This window comes from Felis catus, chromosome C2 (genome assembly GCF_018350175.1).
Source record: "Felis catus isolate Fca126 chromosome C2, F.catus_Fca126_mat1.0, whole genome shotgun sequence".
NCBI classification, from domain to species: domain Eukaryota; kingdom Metazoa; phylum Chordata; class Mammalia; order Carnivora; family Felidae; genus Felis; species Felis catus.
In genome coordinates this window covers 3,791,728-3,811,135 of record NC_058376.1, presented here as the reverse complement: position 1 = coordinate 3,811,135, position 19,408 = coordinate 3,791,728, and the positions used below count along the sequence as shown (strand labels likewise).

The following is a 19,408-nucleotide window of genomic DNA, read 5'->3' as shown; positions in this document are numbered from 1 at the left end:
ATGGCGGAGAAGATGAAGCATCAGTGAAATACAGTTCTGGGTAATGGGGTGGGGGTGTCACGCTGTGTGTGGTCTGAGGGACTGGCTGGCATGAGTCTTCCCTGGCAGAGCTGGAAAATGACTCGCTCTAGGATTCTGGGCGTTAGCTGTGGGAAATTTTACCGCTGAAAAGATCTGTAGTTAAACCCCATACATTTAAAAATAGTCGACGGTCTGTGTCTATTACCTGGCTCTTCTAAGCCCTTGGGGCTCCTTTCTTTTTTGTCGTCCTTCCTCAGAGCTGACGAACGTGCGAAAATCAAGCACGTGCTCGGACTGAGGGAAGGTTCTGTGTCAGGCCCTGCACGATGACGAACCTGGACCCGGCCTCAGTCGCAGACGCTCGCCGTGAGCTTGGCACGTGCAGAGGGGACTCCCAGTCTCAGGACCCCTTGGCCCTGTCAGTGGGATCCGCACGTAACCCCCCAGCTACCATTTGGTTATCTAGGGAAAGAAAGCCACATGCGACTCCCGGAGGAATCTAGAGGATTCTAGTGCCAGAACGGGTTTTATCCTGGGGAAACCGAGGCCAGGACGGGTAGGCGGTCTGTCCATGGCCACTCCCTAGTCGTGAGCATAGCTGGAGGGGCCCTCGGCTGCCTCCCACCACCTTACTCTTCCCTCTCCTTGTTTTTCTGTTCACATTTAATTGCAAAGTTTAATCTGCTTCCTTTAACCTCATTATGAAAAGTCTACACTGGGGACCTGGTCTAACCAGGCTCTGTGCCATGTGGATGACCCGAGAAAGTCAGAATGACACCGGATAGAAGAAACACTCGTTCTGGAAGATTTTGCCAGATGGTACCACTCATCTCTTCTAGAACAGCCCGGGGCTTCCTTCCCGGAGGGAAGACCGTCCGTCGAGCTGCTCCTCGTGAGGCTTGCTGGCCTGTCCGCCATGTCCACAGAGGAAGGGGGACGTGGTCCTTGGGGGGACATGGCCCCGCAGGCAGCACCTGGGCATCGGCTGAGCGGGGCGGGGAGGGGTTTACGGGCGTCCTGGTGCTGAGGTAACAAATCGCTACAGACCTGGCGGCTTCGGATAACACACATGGATTGTCTTCAAGTTTGGGACGTTAGGGGTCCAAAATCAGGGCTGTGTTCCTTCTGGAGACTTCCAGGAAGAATCTTTTCCTTGCCTTTCCCAGCATCCAGCGGCTGTACTCCTGGTCTTGTGGCCCCTCCCCCATCTTCAGAGCCAACAAGGGGGCATCACCCAATCTGTCTCTTTCCTCAGCCTCTGCGTCCTTGGTCGTGTCTCCAGTCCTGCCTCCGACCCGCCTGTCTCCTGCTTTCCCTTAGAAAGACGCTTGTGATTATTTTGAGCCTGCCCGGATAATCCAGGGTAATATCTCCATCTCAAGATCCTTCATTTAATCCCATCTGCAGGGTAACACAGATTCTCAGGATTAGGACGTGGACTTGTTTGGAGGCTAGTATTCGGTCCACTCCAGGGGTAGAGCACATATCCCCCCATCCCTGCCTCTTTCCCTCCTTCCCTCCCTCCCTTCCCTGTCCCCCCCCCCCACAACTCCACCCCGAACCCCCAACACTCAAGGCCTGAAAACCACCCTGGGAGTTGCAGCTGGGGATTGCTTCGAACCAACGTGTTTGTAGTATACCTAGGTAAGCTTTGGAGACGGGGACTAGAACATTCTATCAGAGAATGGGCCCTGAGGTCACCTTTTCTCGGGCTCCCGTGGAAGTGGGGTGCTGATAGCAGCTGCCCTGAGGGCCCGTGAGGAGGTGGCCCCTGTGGGTGGCTCTGGAGACCGCGGTCCTAGGGGGCTCCCCCCCACCCCGCCCAGGGGCAGTGTGGCTTCCTGGGTTAAGATGGCACCATGGGGAGTCTGGGTGTGATGGGGGAGCAGCGGGCACCCTGACAGGCCGTCTCATTCATGCTGCTGAGTTGGGTCTGGGCTAGCGTCCCCCTCGCTCCGGGGTGTAGGGTGAGGTTCGTTTCCTCTCAGAGCTGCCTCAGTTTCCCCATTCTCCCTTAGAGCAGGCGCACGCCAGCCCTACCTGGCCTTCCCACAGCTAGCAAGCGCACCCGCCTGAGAGACGCGACCTGGCGGGAGCCCAGCCGCCTCTGATGCCGGGCCAGTCCCTGCTCCAGAGTTCTAGAACAGGGTCACAAACCACCAAATCCGCCCGCCTCCTCGGTTTGTAAGTCAGGTTTAGTGGAACGTGGCCACACCCATTTGCTTCTGCAGCAAAGCAGGGGAGTCCGTGGTTTATTCTGTGGGCACAGCCACCTGGGCCGGGTCTTGAGTGAGCGAGCAGACCCAGGAGGGCGGCCGCTCTGTGGCCTCTGCACAGCTGCCCGCGTGGGGACTGTTCCTGCACCGTTATTTTTATGGCGTGGGTGCCCCACCCCCGGCGGGGTCAGCGCCCTGGACCGTCAGGATGGCATTCGGCCCTCGGACGAGCACGGAAAGAGCCCCCTCTCTGGGGGCGCCCGCTTCTCCGTCCGCTGCCCGGCGCGGTGAGACAGCGCGCCCTTGTTTGCCGCGGCTCGGAAACAAAACCTAGCGACGCACTGACCCTGGAAACCTCTCTAGAAACAGCCGCCTGTTCTAAAGCCACAACTCGGTCAATGAGGCCCGAGCCAGCGAGTCACCGGCTGGAGCCTGCGGGACACGCTGCTTGTTATTTTCTGCAGGTCACCAGGATCGGGGCCCAACGGGACCCCGAGGGCTCCGACAGCGGGCCCCGATTTGCGGGCGCTGCTCTGAAACACGTCTGCCGAACCCCTTTGTCCCTGCGCCGCCGGGCTGGGTGGCTGGAGGCTCTTCAGTATCAGGGAGCGTCTGTTCGGTCAGAGGACGCCTGTCTTCCCACGTGCACCGAGGGGTCCCTAACATACACAGGGCTTGAGTGAGTCCTCCCTAAACCACAGAAGACCCTCCCTCACCCCGGCAGGAAGTGTTTGTTTTTATCTTGAGGGCGTTTTAGGGAATGAAGATCTGGAAGGGGAGGGGAGGACTCGACCCGCTCCGAGCTCTTTGGGTGCACACAGGGCGTTTTCGGCCCCGAGCCCCCAGGACCTCTCAGCTCCGCCTGCCCCCGGGTGGCAACCTGGGCCTCCGGGGAGGGAGGGGATCCTGTCTTTGGGGGGCGAAAGGCGCGTCATTTCTTCCCTTTCTCTGTGAAGTGCTTCACACAGTAGCAGACGGAACGCACGTGCCTGGGTTGAGCTGACACTGATTCCGGGGGGGGGGGGGGTCAGGCCACGCTGGGGGGCGGGAGCGACGCCCAAACCCCGTGACGGCATTGTTGGCACTGGCGGCACATCAGGCCCCCGGCTGCAAGAGCCCCTGCTGGAGATTCGCACAGCGCTTGCAATGCTGGCCTTCTCTGCTGACCCGCTGTGGGACCTTGGGCAGGTCACACGCCCTCTCTGGGCCCTGGCTTCTGGTCTGCAGCTTATGGGGAGGAACCCAGTACTCAGCTTGCTGTGGGGCACTGAGGGGAAGCTGTGAGCGAAGCGGGTGCCGCGCTCACCCCGAGTGAGCACGCCCAGAGCTGGCACTCGCCCGAGGGCCGGGCTGTCCCCCGTCCTTCCCCTCCAAGGGCACGTTTCTACAAAATGAGACATCTGTGTGCCCCCCCCCAGGCTGAAGCTTTGCCGCTGTGTGTCCCCAGCACCTTGTGGGGGTCGACAGACACCGCTGCCCCCTGAAGCACTGTTCGCCAACATGGGTCCCCGCGACAGAGTGGCGCTAACCTCCTCTGAGGTGGAAGGACCGGTGTCTGAGCAGAGTTCTCGTCCCTGGGCTGGAGGGACCTGGGGCGCTGTCCTCTCTGTCTTTGTGTCTTTCTCTCCGCTCCTCTGTTGTGTGGGTTTTGATCTGGCTTCTTGCCCGGCTGTTTTAGGGATGGGCTGTCCGCACGCGGCAGGGGGGCCCTGCCCCTCTGTGGTTTCCGCACTTGGCGATCCCCGGAAAATCACCGCCTCCCCAGAAGCAGCAGGGAGAGCACGCGTATCGAGTGTCCACAGCACACGAAGGAGGTGGCTCCCCCATGGTGCCAAGAGCTGGGCTGGGCCGAGCTCAAGCTCGGGATGTAGGGCGGGGGGTTTGGGACGCCTCACGTATTCTCGCATTCCGTATTTCCGCAAGGGGTCAAGTGCAAGGCTCTGCAGCCAAGGACGAGTTTGCTGCACAGATAGAGTGAGCACGTGTGGGACACTCACAAACACGATTCTAATGGGTGCGCCCGGTCCTTGGGCACCACGCTGGGGGCCCCACGTCCGAGTGTGAACTCGGACCCTTGCGGGTCCAGACAGACTGGTGATTTCTTGGTGCCCTGTCACTTTTACGACTCTTCACTCCCGAATGTGTGTTCTCTGTTTCTAAAGAAAAGCAGGTTTCTGATCTTAAAGAAGCACAGCCCCATGCCGGGTCTGGTACCTTCTCCGCCACCGGACCCGTGCAGGCCCCGCTCGGGAGGACCCCCTCGGCCAGCCCGCCGCATGCACCTGGCCTCACTGGCTGCCCTGGGAGCCAGCGCCCCTCCCCGAGGCATGAGTCGTCAGCCTCACCAGCCTCGCTCCACCTGGCCCTGGCCCACGAAGCCAGTACGGGGTTCGTGGGCACATGTACGGTCCCAGTCGGTGGCTCTAAATGACAAGACCACAGGCCACACCCTTACGGGCCCACCTTCTCTTGAAAGGGCCAGATGAGTCCACCGCTCCCACGGGTTTGGTGCACGTCCCGGTGTGCCGGCCGTGGGCATCACCGCCTGTGTGAGTTGTGCTGTTATCTGGTGCCCAGTGTGCACCCCAACACCAAGGGGCAGCCCCAGGTGCTGTCAGAGGAACCCCCATGGGCTCTGCCCAGAGGGAAAGGGCCTCTCGGAACCCCGGGGCACAAGGCCGCCCCCAGGCCGTCAGACGGCCCTTGGCCCGCACATGGCCGGGTGGCCATCTCAGTGAGTCACCTACATCCTCGGGAGGTTACTGGTTCACAGCACAGACTCAAGGGAGGGTTTGCTCGGGAGTAACCCCGATCCCCACCTGAACTGCCCACCGGGAGGCCAGGAAGGAGCAGACGCCTTTCTGGAATCAGTGCGCCCTCAGTGATGTCATTCGGGTCCCTGTGGCCCAGGCCCCGGGGCGCCTGATGAGGTCCCACCGCACGGGGGGCTTGACCTTGCAGAGGAGAAGCCTCTGCTGACCCCCAGCTTTTCCATGTGTCCGTCCGCCACGGGGCAGATGCAGACGCTGTCCCTGGGGTCCCAGCCCCTGCCTGCAGCTGGTCTCCCTCTGCTCCTTCCGCTAAGTCCCCCACATCCCAGCGGTAGGAATGTGAGCTGCTCTGCCCCTTCCTACCCGGCGCGGTCTCCCCAGGGGACTCTGCCACTCTCCGTAATGAGGCAGATCGCGGGGCCACAGGCTTCCTGCCTTTTGCTTCTGCTTCTCTCTGCCTGATTAAACGAGTCCTCGGGGACTCCCTGTCCAAATCGAGGTGGCACATGGTGACAGGTGCGGGGTGGAGGGGCCCCATCTGTGGAAGACGAGCAGACAGCTGGGCGAGAACCCTCCCAGGCCCGTGCAGGTTTGGGGGTACGGGGAGCATACAGCCAGCGACTGGGGAGAAAGTCGAAAGGAGGGGCTCCCTGCCTGGAGGGCTTCACCGGCCCCTGGAAGTGTTGGCCGTGGGGGGTGAAACGCTTCGTTTGCGTGGCTGTGGTCCTGGAGGGGTCCCTTCTGAGCACGTTTCTCAGGAACTGAGGAAATGGGTCTGAATCAGGAGTCTTTACCCGTGGGTCCAGCTGCCTGTTTTATTGCCACACGTTGAACCGTCTACTCGAAGGCGGACGAACGTGGCTGTCTCTGTGACGCGTGGTCCTTCTCCTTTTACGAGGCTCTCGGAGGGAGACTTGGCAGAGCTTCCAAAGCAATTTGATGTGGCTGCAAAACGACAAGCCCTTAATTATTAATTAATTAATACTATTTTAACTAATTAGAAGGCGATGGTTTATGAAGAAGTCTTGCGTGAATAGCTCGTGTGTGTACAAACTGTAAATAAATGAAATAACCGTTTCGTTAATAAACACACTTGCGGGGCGCCTGGGTGGCTCCGTCGGTTGAGCGTCCGACTTCGGCTCAGGTCATGATCTCGCGGTCCATGAGTTCGAGCCCCGCGTCGGGCTCTGTGCTGACGGCTCGGAGCCTGGAGCCTGCTTCGGATTCTGTGTCTCCCTGTCTCTGACCCTCCCCCATTCACGCTCCGTCTTTCTCTGTCTCAAAAATAAATAAACGTTAAAAAAAATTAAAAAAAAAATAAGTAAATAAACATACTTGCTCCCCATCGTGGGGGCGGAAGTGACATGGCTGGCGGTGTGGCCCTGGGTTGAGATCTGTTCACACTGGCTGTGGGGGTCCTGAAGGAGACACCAGACCCCCTGGTCTTATTCCAAAACGAGGTGGTGGATTCCCTGTAGGCCAGATAATTAATGCACATGCAAGTGCTTTATAAACACTAGAGCAGCGCACGTGTGCGGGTCGCTGCTAACATAATGCCGGGGGTGTGCAACTGAGGAAGATGGGGGCACACGGGCGGTGGGCTTTCGCCCTCAGAACTCGGCATTTAGGCCACGCGTGTAAGATCTTGCTTTCTGGCCGTGGTTACATCGTCGGGTGTCCTCGTGGGTTTGCCTGTATTGCCTGGCATAAAAGCCCACGATCCCTGCGATCGGCAGCCGGGAAACGGGTGTGATGTGCTTTCTGCAGGATACAAGACCCTTCTGAAAGGCATCTCTGGGAAGTTCAACAGCGGGGAGCTGGTGGCCATCATGGGTCCCTCTGGGGCCGGGAAGTCCACACTCATGAACATTCTGGCTGGATACAGGTGAGCACGCCTCTGCGGACAAACAGGTCCTCACCCCGTGGTTGGCCTGTGGGTGGCAGTCGGGAGAGAGAAGCCCCTTCTGTTCTACCTGTCACTTCTTAAGGTTCTGTACAGACTGTGACCTGTGGGGTTTAGCAGCGAGAGGCCTTGGGATCCGGGAAGGAAGCCCTGCAGGGACGACAGTGACTTTGAAAGTGTCAGAGGGCAGCACCTGCTCAATGTCACGTGACGGTGGAGGGTGGACGGCCCACGTGCAGGGGAAGGAGGCCACGGGACGGAGCAGCCGGGTGGGCTCCCTCGTGGGCTCAGCCGTGGCCAGGCGCAGGATAGGAAGAAGGAGGAAGGTCAAGGCTGGGGAGGGGACGGCAGGAGAACTCTAAGACTAGTGTGAGTCAGGGTCTAATGTAAGATGAGCAGGAGGACCGTCAGGCTGGGTCCCCGAGCTCACGCACTCCTGCCAGTGCCTGTGTTAGCCCCAGACGTCCTGCCCCGTGTCATTCCTGGGGGCGTCACCGGAAAGCCCGATCCCCATGGGTGTTAAAACTGTGCTCCTCAAGTCGCCTGTCTTCAGCTCTCGGGCTTGGCTTTGCTAACTGTAGCAAAAAACACTGTTGATACTCAGGAGAATTTCATCTCCTGGAAACAAAAAGACACTATCACCTCTTTCCTTGGGACCTCTGCATTACTCCTTAATGCCAGAAATTAGGATTTTTAAAAACCTGACAGAGGTTGAAGTCAGCGTCCAGCATCAGGGGGTGCATGGGTGGGGGGGGGGGCAGCCACTGTCAGCACATCCCACACCCACAGTTGCTGCCTGGCCTAGGGGTGCTCAGGCAGCTGGGGCTGTGGACCACTGCCTGGAGGTGGCTAGTCCCTGGTGGGGGGGGGGTGGGGATCCCAGCCCATTGCCTGGAGGAAAGAGCCCAAGGTCATAGTAACGGCCAGGATGAGGCTGGAAACCAGACTCCATAATTTCACTGGTCTCCACTATCCCTCGGTGTTTCTGTGCCCCGAGACATCCAGGAGGCACTTCCTTAGGGGCCTGTCCCAGCCTCCCCCACCTCCCTGGGCCAGTGCAGATGCACCGTGGGTCTGGGAGGGGGAGGCTGTGCCCTTCAGGTCTCCGGGGTGCACACGCCATGTCCTGACCTGTCGCTGGGCCAGGGGACAACTTCCCCTGTGGAGAAGGAGCATCCGCTTGGCCGAATGGATGCAGGGCCCAGACCCCCTCCTCCGAGCCACCTGCACACAGGGAGCCTGCTCGGTCTCTGCCCTCAGGAGCTGGTTCCTATAAAGCAGCCACACCCCCAGCTGCAGAGTCTTGGCCTTCGGGGTAGCCTTGGCCACTCACGACATCGCTCAGAAGCCAATCTCACAAACCCCAGCACAGTTGGGGGGGGGGGCACGTCCCACCTGGTGGCCATGCGTGGGAGCACCCACGCGCATCTTTGTTCGTAAGCGCTGGTTACTTACGGATTCGGTTCACCTCCCCGTCCATCCCGAGCATGGTCTCCGTGCAGCTCCTTCCTGCGAGTCCTGGTACTGTTCTGGGTCCCCATCCCCTCCTGCCTGCCCCTTGGTGTCCCTGCGGTAAACGGTCCGTCGGGAAGATGCTGGGAGGGGCCTCCTCCCTCCCCAGGGCCCTGGAGGAGGAGCTGACGGTGTCCACTCTCGGCTCTGCAGGGAGACTGGCATGAAGGGGGTCGTCCTCATCAACGGCCTGCCCCGGGATCTGCGCTGCTTCCGGAAGGTGTCCTGTTACATCATGCAGGACGACATGCTGTTGCCACACCTCACTGTGCAGGAAGCCATGATGGTGAGCCGCCCACCGGCCTGAGCCTGCACAGGCCGCCCCCCTTCCGCCTCCCCCCATTAGAGCAGTCCCCGGCGTGGGGCTGGGGGCTCTGCGGGCCACCTCCCTCCAGCGCAGCTCTCACACCAGGCATGCTGTTTGGACAGCTTCATCGAAAACAAACTCCCAAGACCCTGACTTCTCATAGACTCTGGATGGTAAATTCATGGCCAAGTTTATGAGGTTACTGATACACCATCAGACACACCCCTATCACCCTTAAGGGCCATCAGCTGCCCTTAGTTGTTTGTGGCTTTGGGCCCAAGTTCCCCAATCTGGTGCCTGGGTTAGGACCTTGAGGGTCTCGTCCTCGGCCCCCCACTGGTTGTTCATGGGGCTGCTAGCTTTTCTGCCTTGGCCTCACCTGCTGCAAAAGATAGTGTGCGGCCCCCAGGTCCCTCCTGGCACCGTGGGGAATGTTCTGGGGTGCTCTGCCTGGGGCCTGGTCAGTAAACAGGTGTTTACCTTCACTCTCCTGCCCAGAGAGGTCTTGCCCTGTGCTCCTGACCCGGACAGGGCAAAGCTTCCTCTCTGTGGGCTTGGAGAGGGCTGCCTGCCAACTTATCTGAAGGGCAACTCCAAGGGCTTCTCAGATCAGCAAAGGGGAGCAGGTAAGATGTCGGATACGCCACCTGTCCCCGACCTGCTCTGTGGGTTGTCTTCATTCACATGCCTGGTGCTGAATGTTCTGGAAGGAGAGACATCTCCACCAGGCTGGGCCTTGCCGGCAGGCACACATGCTCAGTGCCTCTAATGGCTTATTCTGCCTCCAAATGGCCATTCTCACGGGGCACAGGGAACTTAGGAGGGGTTACGAAAAGAACAGTCGATTTAGAAAATTCAAACTTAGTTTTTCGCCTTTCTCCTGGGAGACCAGAGTTTAGCTTCTTGGCGAGTTACTTACTGAGCTAAACACTTGGTTACTTGACTGAGAAGCTTCATTTCGATTTCCAGCTCGGTCACTGCTTTCTTTTGCAGACAAGATTGGTGACTCTCACCAAGCTGTCACCAGTCTGTGCTGTGAAATCCATTTTCAGCATGAAATTAAATAAGATTTTGATTTTGAGAGTTGTATGATACCTTGAAAACCACCTCTCTCTTGGGGAAATCATGCCTTTGACTTCAGAAGGTCCTGTCACAGGGGTGGGGGTGACACCGGCCACCCACACCCAGTCCCAGGCATGTGTCGCGACAGCTGTGCCTTTCCACGTGCTGCTTCTGATCCTTACCACCACCAGGCAGACCACCAGGTGACACTCGGTGTTACCCAGCAGGCAGCCGGCCCTGTGAGCCACCCAGGCCTGGATGGGAGGTGTGCGCCTGTCTCCCAGGGTGGCCCACGGAACCCGGCAGGGCAGAACCAGGGCTGACACTGGATGCCGATTGCTACCCAAGGTTTTACCCAGCAGCATTGTGCACAGCCAACCGGATCTCAAACAAAACAAAACAATGCCGGCGGGGGGGGGGGGGTCCTCATATTTAGCACTTTCCAATTTCTGCGGTGTAAGCACTCCCACTGTGGATAGCGTTAAGCTGTCCAGTGGTTTAACGGGTGGCCTGGTCTTTAAGCCCCTGATGCCTGGGGTTTCCTTGACTGTCAGCTGCCCCTACCCACCTTCTCTTGTGGGCACATCAGAGAAGCCATCTGAGATGACAGGAAGCAATCCAGACACGTGCTGCTCTCTGGGACCCCGCCTTTGTTAAGCCAACGGGGGGGTAGGCAGCCACGAGCTCCAGGGGCTTTCCTCTATTATCTGGCAGCGTGGCCGCTCAGGCTCCAGCCCACAGCAGACCAGTGAGTTAGCTTGCCCTGCTGACCGCGGTCTGTTCTGATTCCCCACCCTGCAGGTGTCTGCACACCTGAAGCTCCAGGAGAAGGACGAAGGCAGGAGGGAGATGGTAAGTGTGGGATTGGGCCACGGGTGGTCCAGAAAGTGCGTGAAATCCCTTTGGCGGAGGCGTGGGGAGGGACTTCGTGGCCCTGCTTTCGTTTGCTGGCTCGTCACCTAGCCTTCTGCATGGGGGGACAGTGACACCTCAGTGTGCGCCCCAGGCTCGGCAGCCGGGACCCAGGAGTGGCTGCCTTGCCACAAGACTTACAGCTCTTAGCGTAGCCAGCAAATGGCAGGGGCGCGGCAGGAAAGCTTAGGTGGTCAGAGGACACCAGCCTCAACACTAGACCAAGCGTTCTGCCCCTTTTTAGTGTTTAACGTGCTTTGTACTCCATTGTTGTTGTTTTTTATAAAACACTAACAATGAAGATGGTTAGTCACTCGCTTAAAAATAACCAGCCTCCACCCACACGCACTCACAAGAAGATATTTGGTTCTTAACGTGTTATTAAGCAGCCTTAAAAAAAATCAAATAAGTAAGTTTCCAGGATGCTGGAGGCCTTCTAAACCTTTTCATCCCCCTCCTCGCCGCTTCCCTAAAGCCCAGGGCACAGGGAAGGTGCCGGGTCAGCACCCCATCGGGAGTGGGCAAGCCACACTCAGCGGCGGGTGTGACGGATTTATGTTTACACATCGTCTGGGGGAGACTCAACTTGCCTCCTCCGCTCCCCGGCTAGCCTGGTGCTAGTGGGATTTCAATGGAAGAGTAAAATTGGGCGAAATCCCACTCTCGCAGTACTCTCTTGTCTTCTGACACCATCAGAAGACGACAGTCCGGAGGCAGAAAGAGTAGGCTGCAGGTTCAGCACCAGCGGTGCTGGTCAGCGCCTTACGTTTGCCGTAATCTGCAGTGATGAGAGGCAGGGCCCGGTTAAGGAACATTAATAGCAAGTCTATTTCCCACGTCTGTTCCCTCTCCCGTGGCACATACTAGTTCATGTTCCACGAGTGTGCCATGAACACAATGCTGGGCATCGCTGGGGCTCCTTCTCTCCCCTGTGCCCCCCACCCCGACCCTGGCCTGGCCGGCGCCCTTCAGGGTGAGCCCCGGGAGTCCGAGGTCAGCCACGCGGTGGATGCAGGTGGGAGCGGAGCCAAGACCCCTGCTGCTGTCAGGATGCCCCCTGTAGCGTTCTTTTATTCTGAAGCCCAAAGGAATGAAATAGATTGCTGGAACCCGGGACAGAGACGGGGCAAATGTGGGGACCCCCTTAGGAAGGTGGGAGGGGTGGGCTGGGTCGTTGGTGCCGAACGTGGAAGGCCCCCAGGAGTGAACAACCACCTCGGGCCCGCCGGGGAAAGCCGTGGAGGGAAGGCCCCTCGGAGCGAGGGAGGGCCAGGTTATAGTTCTGCTCAGGACTACACAGTATGGTGGTGAGTGGACAGGGGAGGTGGAGGGTCTTGCTGACACGGAGAGGGCCCTGCCGTGAGGCGGAGCTAGGTCCACAGGGGGGCCCCTTCAGCTCTGGCCTCCTAGGACCCGCTGGATAACCTTGAGTCACTGCCTCCAGCGCTCTGGACCGTTGTCTGTAATGAGGGCTAGAGACCATGGCCGCCCCTGCCCTCCGGGCAGTGTGAAGCTGACTTAGCTCGTGGATCCACAGAGCAGACTCGGGGTGATCTTCCTGCAGCACGACTCTCCTGGACAGTCCTCTCCGTGGGGAAAGGGAACAGGAACGTAGCTTTCGCTGGAGGGCTGGGAGGGCAATGCGTGCTTCTCGGCTGACATTCTGTATCACACAGGCCCTCTTGCCTCCTGAGCCAGGTCTTCAGAAACCGGCTTCCAGCCCCCATCGGGGAGCTGGTCGGGGTCTTCAGGGAGGGCTGTGGAACCCACTCTTCCTGCTCTAACAGAAGGGACGGGGCGAGAAGGCCTTCTTGGTGGGGCGAGCAGGTGTCTCCCGGGCGGGCCACGCCTGTGCACATGTCCTCCATACGCCTGTCCTAAGACACGAGCAGACCAGAGCCTCATGCTGTTCTCAGCTGGGTTACAGGAGCAAAGACAGCAAGTCAGTGAGGGTCTCGTCTGCCAGCTGCGTGGCTCATCGTCCCGTCTTCAGATTCGTCTGCTGCTGGATCGAGCAAGGCCGTGAGCACGCACGCCTAGCGGTGGTCTTGGGTCCCGCACACATTTCTTACCAGAAGCCCCCGTTCGGGTTTTCAGCCAGGTGTGGGTCCCGCCTCCCCCGAGAACGCATCTGCCGGATTGGGTGGTTATTTCCAGGATGAAACAGTGGCGAGTGTCTGCTGTGACTCACTTCCCCCCAGCCTGAGTTACAGTTGTTTGTATCTTGTGGAAACACAATAGAATGGAATGTTCTATTTAAAAAAAAAAAAAATTTTAGCCTTTATTTTTGAGAGAGAGAAAGAGAGAGAGCACAAGCAGGGGAGGGGCAGAGAGAGGGAGACACAGAATCCGAAGCAGGCTCTGGGCTCCAAGCTGTCAGCACAGAGCCTGACACGGGGCTCAAACTCACGAACCGTGAGATCATGGCCTGAGCCGAAGTCAGATGCTTAATCGACTGAGCTACCCAGGTGCCCTTAGGATAGAATGTTCTACTAGGTAATGGAATGTGTTGTCCACAGCCTTCCTTGGTTCCCGGAAAAGCAGCCTCAGCCCTCGAGGGTCCCCAGCAAGGGGCTTTCTCAGGAGCAAGGTCTCCCAGGGCTGGGACATTGTTCTTTCTGACTAGTTTTAGAACAAAACCAACCAGCAGAGTGTCACTCTTGAGAGAACGCCGGAGAAATGGGCTGGACAGGCAGGAGAAGGAGAGGCACCGATATTTGCCTCCACCTCCTGCGTCCTGTCTGTGGGGGCCGAGGGTACGTGGAACGGGACCACGCCCAACCACAAGGAGTGATCCCCAAGAGGACAGATCGTGGACAGGACAGGGTATGCTCCGTGCTGTGGGGGGACCCCAAAGACGAACCTGGAACAACCAGAATGACCCTTCATTCTGCAAGTTCAGTCTGTGTCCCAGAAGACCGAATGAGCTTGGTGGCTCTGGGAAAGCCAACAGATGCTGTCTGCAGGGGAAGGAAGTGGGCCAGGGCACACACACCCCCCACGGCCCCCCTTCGATGGCCCTTCCCGGGAAACCTCGCTGACCTTCTTTCTAGGTTGGGATCCCTCAAATGCAGTGTGTCCTAGAAGGGCCGTGGGTTGGGTTTATGGGTCAGCAAGGGAAGAGCCTGGTGGGATTCAGACCCAAGTCCGTCTGACCTGACTGCCTCCCGGGCTGGGGGGCAGTGGTGCCCCAGCTCTTATCATCGCCCAGGCTTGCATTCTGTACTGACCGTGCACCAGGAATTCAAGAGCTGGAGTGAAATTTTTCTTCCCTGGGAGTTCTTTCTCCTTTGGGATGACCTCATCTCCCCAGAGAAGCCACTGGACTGGGGTCTGCCTGCTTCTGCCACGAGGGGCCAGGATGGTGGCCGTGGTGGGACCTCCAGGGGGGCTGGCCCTGGGCGGCGAGCCTGGTGTGGACACGGGACAGCGGCGGTGGACCCCCGCCTTCCCAGGGGCTGCCTCCGGGAAGACACTGCACTGAAGCCTGCTGACTTTCTGTTCCCTGAGCCCATGCTGGGTCAGTCATCTGGAGCGGACAGGAAGGCGTCGTCCCAGTGGACTGTATCCTGGTGCCCACCCTGCTTCCCGGGGGCCGGCCTCGGCAGGGCCACCGTGGAGGGTGGTGACGGCTTCAAGCGGTTTCCTGGCCTTGCTGGCACGTCGGACACCTGGTTCTTCTATTGACAAGTGCCAGGGGGCAGCTTTCCTTCTTCCGGAGAGACCCGGCCTGCGTGGGGCGCGTCTGCAGAAACCGCATGCGCTAAAAATGGTGGCATTGGTCGCTGCTGTTGATTAAATGCTTCCTGTGTGCCAAGCCCTGAGCTGGGTGTTTTGATTCCTTATCCCATTTAACTGCCACGATGGCCCTCCCCTCTGTGCTGGTCAGAAACCTGATCATCCTCTGTGCGTCTGCTGGTCTACCTGTTCACAAACGGTGATTGGGCACCTTCCCTGACCTGGGCCCTGAGCGAGGCTTAAGGAGGCCCACAAGGTCACCTCTGCAGGAGGCATAGCGGAGACTCCGCCCCAGGCGGGCCTGGCTCCAGCCTCCTGGGCCCAAATCAGGACCTCGGACTTGGAAACTCGCCTGTCCACTCGGCAACGGGCCCCGCTCTGCAGTCCCATCCGTGTGTATCCACGAGTGGGATGCAGGAGGCAGCAGGTGTTTCCACATGGGCCCTGTAGGTGGTGAAGTGTGGTGGGCAGTCCCTGACGGACACTCTGGCCCTGTTGCTCCCTCAGGTCAAGGAGATCCTGACGGCTCTGGGCTTGCTCTCTTGCGCTAACACGAGAACCGGAAGCCTCTCGGGCGGCCAACGGAAGCGCCTGGCCATCGCACTGGAGCTGGTGAACAACCCTCCCGTCATGTTCTTCGATGAGCCCACCAGGTAATCAGGAGCAATGAGGGAGGAGCCCCGTCCCCCCCATCAGCAGGGTCCCCGGGGGGCCCCAGAGTAGCCTCAGAAGGGGGGAGGCATGTGCTCTGCCTGCCCATCTTTTTCTCCTATCCCGGGGTCCCCGAGGGGAGGCCTGACTTCCCTAGCTCTCTCCATCTGCTTCTAGAAGACATGACAGGCTCAGGCGTGCAGCACAGGCCTCCCCAGTGAGCTGAATACAGGGTATGGTTGGGGGGTCCCACAGGCATCTGACGGTGCCCCTTGCCTTGCAGCGGCCTGGACAGTGCCTCCTGCTTCCAGGTGGTCTCCCTGATGAAAGGACTGGCCCAAGGAGGGAGGTCCATCATCTGCACTGTGCATCAGCCCAGCGCCAAGCTCTTCGAGCTCTTTGACCAGGTGCGCAGACCACTTGATGATAGCCCGAGTGAAGCCAAGTCCCAGGGACTCTGCTTCCTGTCGGTTCCCTGAGGCGTCTTCATTTCTGAATGGACTTAAGTGTTATTTTTCATAAGACTTTGGAGTCATCGGCAGCTAAGGTGGCAGGGCAGGAGGGGGTCGAGAGAGCTGGCCAGCGTTCTCTCTCTGGGGCTGGTATCTGGCCAAGGGATCTTGGGCAAGTCACTGACATTGTGGAAGCTTCATCCTCCACCCCCACCCCTGTAACAATGGGGAACACCTGCTTTACAGAATTAAATGGCAGGTTATCACGTGTGCACGACATCATCTCTTTTATAAATCTTAAGTTTCAGTATTATAATAAGCAAAAAAAAAAAAAAAAAAAAGGTCTCGGGATGAAATGTGTATGCCTTCAAAAATCTTTCCTAGCAGGCAGTTAGTGCGAAGGGGCAGGAAGCGATATGGTAAAGTAATGCCTGTCCATATAATACCTTCCCTGACTTAAAGTTCCCTTTGAACTTTAACAGTTTGGGGGAGGTAATGTATAGCTGTCCTGCAAGTGAGAAAAATTGATCGATGGATGGGTGGATGGATGTAGGATGAATAGATGAATGGTTGAATGGGTGGTGGATGGGTGGGTGGGTGGGTGGATGAGTGGAAAGGCGGATGGAAGAATGGATGGATGGATGAAAGGTTGAATGGGTGGTGATGGATGGGTGGGTGGGTAGAAAGGTGGATGGAAGGATGGATGGATGGATGGATGGGTGGGTGGGTAAACGGGTGGGTGGACGGATGGGTGGGTGGTTACATGGAGGGGTGGAGGGGTGGGTGGGTGAGTGGGTATGAGGATTGGTGAGTGGGTGGGTGGAAGGTTGCATGGGTGGTGGGTGGAGGGGTGGACGGATTGACAGCTCTTGTACAAAGGAAGACGAGGTCGGTGTTCTCCCTTTCCTTACTTTTTTCCAGCTTTATGTCCTTAGTCAAGGACAATGTGTGTACCGGGGAAAAGTCTCCAATCTTGTGCCATACTTGAGGGAATTAGGTCTGAATTGCCCAACCTATCACAACCCTGCTGACTTTGGTAAGTAGAGGCTTGGCCAGCTGGAGGGGAAAGAAAAGGGCTCTTCTCCGCTCTCAGCGGGTTTCTGTTTTTACCTGAAGCCCCAAAATCTGGAATTCCTTCACTATTCCAAACATGGGTCAAGTGCCATCCTGCGGTGGAGCTTTTAAGAACAGATAAGAGGTTGTCTTCCCTCCAGATAAGATACCTGGGAACTAGAACAAGGGAGCTGTTAGGAGCAGAAGTTCCTAATGCTATGCTGTGTTAGGCTTCTGCTTTTAAAGAAGTTATTTCTGGAAAGAAATAACCTTTAAAAATAAAAAGTGACCCTTTTGCGCCGGTTAACCGAATTGTTAAAATGCTGATTTAAATTTTGACCAAACGTAGCAAAAAAGGCGATGCTCGGTGTCCAGAGACTATGTTGATGGTCCGAGCTCCTCCTTCTGAGCTGGTGGTCCTGGGATTGGTGGCCTTGGTGCTTGGAGGCCAGTTGAACCATTTCACGGGCCTTGAGACGCAGGGGCCCACACCTCCGTGCTGGCAGTGCTCCCAGGCATTCTCTTGTCTGCCCACGCCCTCCAGGGCACTGACCATTGCCAGCCATCACTTTCCCCCCACCGGGTCTCCGTGCCCAGCACCGTCCTCCACATCATGCTTCCCCGCATAGCTCTCAGCAAACCCAACAGCCTCTCCAGGCCGTGTCTCCAAAACCAAATGTCCTCCACCTTGCTTTGCAAGCTGGAGTCCCTGGCATCCCTCTTGCCTTCCCTTTCTCTCCAGCTTCATGTTTACTAGACCCCCAAGTGCTGGAGATCCCCGACTCCGTGCTGTTCCCCCACCTCAACCCCGGTGCCAGGGTCCAATCTTTGCCAGCACCTCCTGCCTTCCGTGCCTGCTGAGCCACACACTGAGTAGTCTAAAACCTCATGGTTCTGGGGGCCAGAAAGAAGTCAAGGTGTGGGCAGGGCCGTGCTGCCTCTGAAAGTCCCGGGGGAGGCTCCTTCCCGCCTCTTCCAGCTCCTGGTGGCTCCAGCGTTCCTGGGCTTGTGGCTGTGTCCCTCCAGTCTCCAGGCAACATGTCCTGGTTTATGACAGGACCTAGGAGGGCTTGACCACCCTGGTTTAGGGGTTCAGGCTCGGGGAAAGCAGACAGCTGGTTTTGCAGAGGACAGAACCAAAAAATCAAGGCCGGGGACTTTGGGCCTCAGCAAGGATGTTAGGGAGAGGTGGGGCCGTGGGAAGGAGGCATCAAGACCTCAGGTCGGGAGCGAGAAGGGGCAGCAGTAGTGTGGGGTGTGGAACCAGGGGCCAAGGAGAGGCCAGTGGGAGCCAGAGACAGGGTCTGACATCCCTGGGGATGGAGAGGTGGGGTTGATGGTCCCACGCAGCCTGGTGCCTCCGGGGCCCTTCTCCATGGTGCTGAAGAATCACTCCTGCCTCGGCCCATAGGGACACACAAGCCCCCTTCTGCTCACCTTCTGGCTCCAACCCTGCGGCCTGAATGCCTGAAACAGGCATTCAATTAACATCAGTGGGTGGATAAGTCAATAGATGGTGAACTAATGACCTCCCAGGCTCCCTGGCATCACCACCTGAATTTGCATTTCTAGGATCCGACATGATGAATGGCCTTTCTGGGTGGGGGGGGAGGGGAGTTTAGGGCTGAAAACACACTGGCTGTGAAATGATTTCATTGTGTCACACAGCGTCCGTATAATGAGTTGAAAATATCCCCGCAAGGCTAATGGCTGTGTTGTCGCAAAACGAGCACCGCCTGGCTCCATGGGAGGGACCTGGGGGCACCTCTCCGGGGCCCGGGGCTGACCCGCCTGTGTCTCCTGCAGTCATGGAGGTAGCGTCCGGTGAATACGGTGACCAGAACAGCCGCCTGGTGAGAGCCGTCCGGGAGGGCATGTGTGATTCTGACCACAGGAGAGAGCCTGGGGGGGATGCCGAGGTGAACCCTTTTCTTTGGCACCGGCCCTCTGAAGAGGTAAAGCAGGCAAAACGATTAAAGGGGTTGAGAAAGGTAATGCAAACCCCCGGCCCCCCCATGGGACGGCTGCATGCTGCACCTTGCACGCTGCTGCATGGGGGCTCCGAGCCGGGGGGAGGCGCGTCCCGGGCGGGCGGCTCACCCCTCCCCCTTCCCGCGTGTGTCCCCAGGACTCCACCTCCATGGAAGGCTGTCACAGCTTCTCGGCCAGCTGCCTCACCCAGTTCTGCATTCTCTTCAAAAGGACCTTCCTCAGTATCATGAGAGATTCGGTAAGGGTGTTTGTAGATATTCTCCCGTGTCTCGTGCGTGTCGGGTCATTTTCTGCTTTATTCATCCCGATGGGGCTCTTGGATTGCTTTCCCTGCATCTGCATCAGTCTGCTTTCCCTCCACGATGCTGCTGTGACAAACAGCCCCCAGATGCCAGTGGCTACAATAGGAAACATGTATGTCTCACTGGTGTCGTGCGTTGGTGGCTGTGGCTTGTGGCCCTGCCTCACGTGTCTCATCCTGGGACCCGGAGCGGACACACGGCTCCTTTTCTGGGACGTGGCAAAGGGCAAGCATGAGAGAGAAATCCAGGTGGCCTGTAAAACTTCCCGCTGGGGGCGGCAGACCGTCTCCCGTGCGCACGTCCCACCGGCCAGGCCCAAGTGAGAGTGCTCCTCCCTCGAGGAGTCCCTGGGGGCCCAGGTGCTGGCAGATGTACAGAGCCCGTCAGGCGGGAGGTGGTGAGTGACCGGGAACTGTGATCATGTCCACCTGTCCCAGTGGACAACCTGACCGGCTACCTGCCGAGGACGGCCGAGTGCCCAGTGGGGCTCCGGGACCTACTTGGAAAGTTGGAGGG

The 19,408-nt window shown here is 58.3% G+C and overlaps 1 protein-coding gene across 6 annotated transcripts in view; it reads left to right on the top strand.

Moving 5' to 3' along the window:
* The window catches only part of ABCG1 (ATP binding cassette subfamily G member 1), an 80,947-nt gene that overhangs the window by 45,691 nt on the left and 15,848 nt on the right, over positions 1-19,408 (top strand). For 4 of the 6 annotated variants that reach the window (XM_045036571.1, XM_045036572.1, XM_045036569.1 and 1 more), the window contains 8 exons: positions 6,776-6,893; positions 8,577-8,709; positions 10,594-10,644; positions 14,950-15,095; positions 15,377-15,500; positions 16,467-16,581; positions 18,405-18,589; positions 18,727-18,828. In XM_045036571.1, the coding sequence (XP_044892506.1) occupies positions 6,776-6,893; positions 8,577-8,709; positions 10,594-10,644; positions 14,950-15,095; positions 15,377-15,500; positions 16,467-16,581; positions 18,405-18,589; positions 18,727-18,828 (974 nt within the window). The remainder of the gene's footprint in view (positions 1-6,775; positions 6,894-8,576; positions 8,710-10,593; positions 10,645-14,949; positions 15,096-15,376; positions 15,501-16,466; positions 16,582-18,404; positions 18,590-18,726; positions 18,829-19,408) is intronic. The other 2 variants (XM_045036570.1, XM_023238702.2) reach the window with 1 other exon arrangement.